Source organism: Cyprinus carpio, chromosome A11, assembly GCF_018340385.1.
Source record: "Cyprinus carpio isolate SPL01 chromosome A11, ASM1834038v1, whole genome shotgun sequence".
NCBI classification, from domain to species: Eukaryota; Metazoa; Chordata; class Actinopteri; order Cypriniformes; family Cyprinidae; genus Cyprinus; species Cyprinus carpio.
In genome coordinates, this window is record NC_056582.1 from 4939216 (window position 1) to 4947031 (window position 7816).

The window sequence follows — 7816 nt, forward strand, 5'->3', positions numbered from 1 at the left end:
GTAACAATGTAAAAAAAAATGTACCATCACGTTTTACCACTTATAAAATAAAAATATTATCATTAAAAATATTTATTTTAAAAAATTAACTCACTGACCCTAAACCTTTGAACGGTAGTGTAACTGATTCGGTAACATTGCAGTTACTATGTACACATATTTACTTTAAAAAGATTGTATTTACAATGTACAAAGACTTGTACAATTAAAAAAACTGTGTTTTAACTGTAATTCTGAGAATTTTTTTTTGTTTGTTTTGTTATAATTCTACAAAGCTGCTCAGTCTTCGGTGTGGTGTACCTTGGAAATTTCCCTGAGTTCAGGAGCTGTGAAGTGTCTCTTTCTTGATTTATGCTTTTGCTGCAGTGTGGGGTTGGTTTCGGCATGAAACTTTGGGACTGTGTGATCTCCACCCACTTCAGCTAGGCTCTGATTGGCAGGCAGAGATGAAGAGGTGGCCAAATGCGTTAGTGCCAGGCACACATCACCCACCTTAAGTTTGCGGCATTGTAGTCTGCAGGTTTGACTTGTATGTTGAGGGTTACAGGAGGACCAGCCATGCCCACAAACGAAGAAGGGCAGCCCTTCACTCACCTCCAGAGACAACTTCAGAGAAAATGTAAATACTTTAAAGGCATAGTTCTCCTAAAAATAACTACTGGGTCATAATTTATTCCTTATGTCCTTCTATTTATTACAAAGTTATGTCATGAAACTCTAGATGGCGCAGGTTGATAGGTTTTTAACTGTGTGATAAATAATCACACTATTATCCACATGTTGCAGCCGATTGGTTTTAGTTGCATCAGCAGCCAATGAGCTGCTGCTCAACATTCAAATACTTGGCCAGTGTTTGCTTAGTAGTTTGCCGCATGCTTTAGAAACCCTCCACCTTCCCCAGCTCCACCTGTATAGATCTGCTACGGGCTAATTTCATGAATTTTATATATGGGGGTAATTTCATGTTTGTTATATGTGCAGCAGCAATATTTCATACATATTCACAGCAGCATGTCTGTGGATATGTTGGCAGTAGCAAGTCTCAGTACTTGCTCTGCCGCAGCAGCAGCATAGCAGATCTATTCCACCAAAACCAAATACATTAACATTGCCATGTATATTACCAGGCTAAATTCTCATAGAGTTGTCATGACAGAACTGTGTTCAAAACACAAAAAAAAGGGCCTAGACAGGACACATATTCTTTTGTATTTTGCAGACGGTCTGAATAAAGTCCAAGGGGTATCTTCTGTCCATGTGTGTGCTTACCTGTGAATGGTCATGCTCAATCTCCACATGTAAACATGAGAGCGTTGGTGTGTGTGAAGGTGTCAACTTCAACACAGTGAAACGCCTCAGCGTCAGCTCAGGATGTAACTGAGCACACCTCTCCAAATCATCCATCCTTAAATCCTCCACCCGCTTCAGTCGACCGCCTTCAAGCTCCACCAAAGAGCCTTCTGCAAAGCGATGGAGAACCCTCAGGGCAGAAGATGAGGATTTAGAGTGTGTGCTAGTGTTCGTTTGGTGATTGTGTTTTTCTGATTCGTCTCTCCAGACCAGCAGGGGGAGCTCCTCTCTTTTTTGCTTTTCACTTTCCCGCTTTGATTCTTCAGGCCCAGCATGAGTAGAGCGGTTCAAATCGAGCTGCTGGTGATGGTTGTACTCAATATTGTGTCTAAAATATTCTCTATTAGAATCTGTATGTAATAGAGAACCTAGAAGTGGGTTGTTTGTCACATAATGTCTCTCATGATCTCTTTTGGAGCAGATTCTCTGATTTTGCGGTTCGTGGTACCAATGTGGATATCTCGGTCTCTCTTTTTGCATGCATAATTTGACTTCCTCAGTTGGAATATCTCTTCTTAGAGTATCCCTAACAACCCCTCTATACAAATATGAAGCTGACAATGGGTCGATCTGTGGATTATCCAGCTTTCTGAAACCTTTAACAGGTGCATGTCCTACTTCTGGAGTTAAATAATTCCAGTATGAAGTACCCCTTCCAAGACTGTGCAGCATGTTTGGGTCATTGACAAGGAATTTTGATGAAGGTGGTAGATATCTCCTACTTGTAGAGTTCAGACTCGGTGAAGGGTGGATCTGATTTGCTCCTATAACACAAGAGAGGTCTGGGGTCGTGACAGAGCCTAAATCACACCTGTAAGAATACAAGTTAAATCCACCTGTGACAACATCAGGTGTGGATTCCTGTACTCGTCTGGATCTTCTGTATATTAAATCCTGATTCCAAAAGGGGGAAGGGGTTTTAAAAATGGGTTCGGATGACTGTTCAATTGGTATAGAATCCCATTTTTCTAAGACTGAGGAGGAACTCGTATTTTTTGCCATGAGCACAACAAAGATAGTGCAGTATCACGTTTGACATAAATGCTGTGCTGTCCTCCTCTTTCTCTCGTTAAAACGACTTATTTAGGAGTTGTGGCGAAATTTCAATAACATTACATTATTTATGGTGAAAGTTTGCTTATGGGGAAGAATGAGACCATTTGAGATGTTTTTAGAAAACACTGTGAAGGTATTTCGAGGGCAACTTGCTGGAGTTCAGCTGAGAGTACAAGGGTCTAATAGATGTTTGAGTAGCTGTGATGGGTAAATTGATTTAGGATTCAAAGGAGACTTGTGGCATCACACTGACTGGGGAACTGTTGGTTGGTTTCCAGTGCTAAGAATTTCTGAAAAAGAAAAAAAGTGTAAATTAGCTTACGTTGTGGTAGAACTCTGTGTAGTGAAACTCATCTTTCTGCAGCAATTACACAATGTTTAATTCTTAAACCACACACACACACACGCACGCACGCACACACACACACACGCACGCACGCACGCACACACACACACACACACACACACACACACACACACACACACACACAAACACACACAGGTTTCTATACTTTATGTGTTCATTCCATAGATGCAATGGTTTTCAAACACTTAATTCTGTGTGATGTTATGAACCTCTATTTGCAAGTTTTTTCTTGATTACACTTTTATATATGTATGTTGACTTTTAACATTTAAGCGACCAACTGGGCACCACTAAATAGACACTTTCGATTGTGGAAAAAATAAACACTGGGTGACAATTACACATTCAAATAGGATATTTCTACAATAGAAATATTGTAATGCTCCTTTTAAGTAATGCTGCATACACACCAATAGGTGTCAGTATAAAGTCTAAGACCACTGTTGTATCGGACAATTAAACAAACCAAAATGACTTTAAATTCAACATAAAATCAAAATTGTCTTAATTCATGTTCCTGGTCTTACTGTTTAAGTTTCATCAGTCCACATTATTTCATATTTAAAAATGTCTTCTGATAACTACAGTTTATCCTTCTTATTTTGTAATGCCTCCCTCCAGACACCTGACTCCATTCTAGTATGTAATGGCAACTTGTCCCGTTTCACTCAGAAATAAACCAGATTATTGAAAAAATTGCATTTAATGTTTATTTTACGCAAAACTATAACATAATAATGTAACAAGACTGTAACAAGACTGGTACTATCATTTCTTTAACTGCATATATCATATCTATTTTTTTTTTGTAACCCTGTAGAAATAGAGCTCTATACTTTCCAAATGTCTCTTCGCTAATAATTTGATAGCTTAATGATACACTAATAACAGCATTCAGTGCCTGCCTCACTCCAGCTTTTAGTCATCAGCCTTCAGTCTGCCCCTGTGTCAGGGTGTTCTATGGCAACAAATTTTCCATAATAAAAAAATGTTCCATAATAACAATGCAGTGATTGTCACGAGGGTCAAGAATAAAATAACTATGGCAAGTAGAAAGGTTACAAATACACACCGTTTCGGAATGAAATGAATTAAGAACAATCAGATATTTGTTTGATCTCACGAATGGGATGCAGCACGTCCATTACATTTCTTTCAGTTTTGAACCCAAATTCAGTCTTAGACTTACAAAAGTTTTCAATTCCCACGCTGTCTGAAAAACATTAGACTCATCACACATCATATCCACCTGAGGTATGAACTGTGGACCATTTACCTATTCAAATTCCCCAGCTGTTTATTCAAATGAAATGACTAATACTGTCATACAGTGTTTATAGCCCTCAATCTACACATACATTTTTTTCAAATATTGCTATACAGAACATTAACGCTATTTGAATAAGTGATAGGCAAATAAAATAATTGCTCATTTCTGTAGGAGAGCGGATAGATAGTTTTTTTTATGCAAAAAGTGAATATTTGTTATGGAACTTCATGATGCTAAAAATGAATTTGAGCATAAAGACCTGAACAATCTAAGAATTCGCCTCAGTTCTGCAGTTCATCTACTGCATGGTTAATCTATTCTTGGCCAAACAGTTCAAGAGATAATCTAAAAGCTAATATATATTTTTTTTCTCTGTGGTCTGTATCTACAGCACATAACAATAATATACCTCGCATATTGTTAAAGAGGAGGTTCTGTGGTAATATTGTACTGCTCTCTCTAAAGCTAAATATATACGACTCTGCAGTTCTATGCAAATGAAATAATGTAGGCTGACGTATGAAAGCAAAAGTGTTACGAAATGGAAAATGAAATAAAAAAATGTAACTTTTAAAACAGTAGTTTCAAAATAACATAACTTATGCTTAAATACATTACGGGAAATTAAATAAGCATTTATGGAACAACATTCTAAAGTGCACATTTCTGACTATATAAAAGGAACTGACGAATATAGAGAAGTGCTACTGCACACAAAACACATCATAAAAAAAAAGACCTTACCTCCAGACACCCTTTGCCTTACATAACATAAAGGTCTGTGCTGATGAAATGGTGTGCATCCAGTTGTGATGCTGACTTGCATATAAACTCTTATTTTCATTCCTCCTACTCTCTCTCAGTTTCTCCCACTCTCCTCTCAACTCTGTCTGACGACTGATGCGCTCTCTCTCTCTCTCTCTCTCTCTCTCTCTCTCTCTCTCTCACCGAGTTGCTCTTTTCAATATATATATATTTTTAGTGTATGTAGCTATAGAGTTGCTTTACACTATTATATACACAAATTTACAGAAATATACAAAAAAACAGAATCGCAAAACATATTATATTTGTGTGAGTGGGCTTGTCTGTGCAAAACTCACTGGCATGTGTGTTCCGCCTAAAACCCAGTGTGTGGTCATATGGTTGCTAAGGTTTGTTTTATGGTTGCTAGGATTTCTGGGTTGCTAGGGTGTTCCGGGTCATTGGCAGGGTGTTGCTATGCAGTTGTTAAGGTGTTCTGTGTGGTCGTTCACACATTGCTAAGCAGTTCATTGGGCATTCTGGTGGTCTGTCAGGGCTTTGTAATGTGGTTGCCAAGGTGTTGTATATGACTGTTACTGTGTTGATATGCGGTTGCTAGGGTAGAATAAAAGGTATTGTCACAAGGTTGCTAAGGTTGCTTCTGAGTTACTGTAATGTTAATGACTTTCTAAAAGAAAAGAGTTGCTATAGGATTTCTGGGTGGTATCTATGTTGTTCTGATTGGTTGGCAGAGTGTTGTGGGTGGTTGCCAGGGCATTGCTATGAAGTTGCTAAAGTGTTCTGACTGGTTTTTAGAGCTATTTTTTTGTGTGGTTGCTAGGGTTTTGCATCTCAAGGGCGTATATATTTGATGAGGTGTTGTGAGTGTTAATTCATTGCTATGCAGTTGCTAAGGTGTTCTGAGTGGTTGTTAGGACTTTGCTCTGTGGATGTATGGGTTGTGCGGTTTGCAAGGGTGTTGTTATACATTTAATAAGGTGTTGTAAATGTTTGTTCGTATGTTGTTATCCAGTTGCTAGAGTGGTTTGGGTTGTTGCTATGCAGTTGATAAAATGTTTTGACTGCTTCTTCTTTTTTTCTCTCAATGATAAGGTATTCTTAGCTCTTTGCTAAGTAGATGCTAGGATTAAGTGTCTTAATGCAAGGTTGTTGCTATGCAGCTCATAGTGTTGTAAGTGCTTGTTGTTACACCTACATGCAGTTTATGGGGGTTTCCAGGATGTTGCTGTGTGGTTGTGGGGGTGTTCTCTACAGTTGTTGCTATATTACTATGGAGTTATTAAGGTGTTTTGTAAAATTGTTAGCAGGTGTGCATGTGGTTGCTAGGATGTTCTTGTTGGTTACTCTTGTGTTGATATGGGGTAAGAAGGTGTTCTGGGTGGTTGCTAAGGTGTACTTTGTGGTTGCTGGGTTGGTGTTGACTGGACCAGTCAATAATTTCCAGAAAATATGTGTAATAATAAAAGTTGTATACACTGAATGCACTGTAAAATAAATAAATAAATAAATAACTGAGTAAGTGTCCACCAAATGCGAAAAGCTATTGGTGCAGAAATGACATATTTCACATTTAATAACATTAGCAGGCATCCATTACATTCAAGATTAGGTTTATATAATTGTAAATCAAAATATGATCGTATTTTATGCACAACAGATCTCATGAAAGTACTCTTTCTTTTAACCAATGGGACTTCACATCATACCATTGCATGTTTTTCCTAGCTGGGTTGCATTTTATATTGTTTTTCACCCATCAAAATTGGACCCAAACAACAGTCAGAGGGTAACCTGTCTGCACTTTTGCTTTATTCTGTTTGCACTTGAAGTGTTAGTGACATGCAGTGGCCACAAACACTGAAGTTAAGCCCACACACAGTCGCAAGGATTCTCTGTCTGAGTCATATTAGAGCTCTGTAACACCACACAGCCCTCCAAACACACACATTGCATGCCTCTCAGTCTGGATTGTAAAGATAGATGTGTGTGTGACATTTAGAGAGAACTAATGCTGATACATTTCATGTTTTCCACACATCCCACACACTCTTACAGCTGTGGCAAGCTAATCTTCAGATGCTCAGAAGCTCAGCTGCACTTTTGAGGCGGTCTGTTTTCTTAGGACAGTTGAAGCGCAGTTTCAGTACTAATCCAGAGAGAAACATTAACCTCAGTTCTGATTCTCTCACCCTCACATGCACAATATTGTCACCAGTGGCTAGCGAATGTTCAGATGAAACAACACTTATTCAGTTAATATTAAAACAACAGTCTTTGGGTTTGTATTTCTCTATTTCCGAAATGTCTATCAGTTAGATGCTGCAGTGGTTACTTGAGTGATGCCACTGAAAGTTTCAGACATATTTTAGATATACAGTTTGCATGTGTGTCTTCAGCCTAACACTTACACAAGTGACAATTTTTAATTGTAAAATCTTGACAAGTGGCACAATATAAAGCGTTGTATTTTACATTTAAGACAGCATTTAAAATAAATAAATAAATAAATACACACTCTGATCTGGCCGGTTTTGTTTAATTGCCACTAGATGGCGCTTTGCATGTAATCTTAAAACTAGGCTAGTGCACTAAAAAAAAAAATCCCCCAAACCTCAAAAAAAAAAAAAAAAAAAAAAAAAAAAAAAAAAAATTATATTCTCTATTGTACTTGCAAACCATGATCATATGCACTGCAGCTGAAAGTGGTCCAAATACAATTTTCTGCTCACATTATCATTATTGTTGTTGTTGTTTTTTTGTAATGTTTATATTTTACTACTTAAAAATGGGTTGTTTAATTTGCAGCTCTCCACACTCTCAAGCAAATGCATTACATACCCAGTAATGGTGCATATTCCATAATTATTTTTTTTTAATTTCTTTGAAACTGACTTTATGTTATATATTGACTGCTATTTTTCTGCTACATAGAGTCTAGAGTTACTACTCTCTTACTTACTCTCTCTCTCTCTCTCTCTCTCTCTCTCTCACACACACACACACACACA

The 7816-nt window shown here is 37.7% G+C and overlaps 1 protein-coding gene across 1 annotated transcript; it reads right to left on the bottom strand.

Moving 5' to 3' along the window:
• Position 1: 1 nt before the first annotated feature.
• On the bottom strand, positions 2-4926 carry LOC109087324. The gene is made up of 3 exons (XM_019101529.2): positions 4788-4926; positions 1270-2696; positions 2-606 (listed from the first exon to the last, which is right to left on the bottom strand). Exons 2-3 carry the CDS (start codon positions 2350-2352, stop codon positions 280-282), a joined length of 1410 nt encoding a protein of 469 aa, XP_018957074.2. The 5' UTR covers positions 2353-2696; positions 4788-4926; the 3' UTR covers positions 2-279.
• Between the last annotated feature and the right edge of the window lie 2890 nt (positions 4927-7816).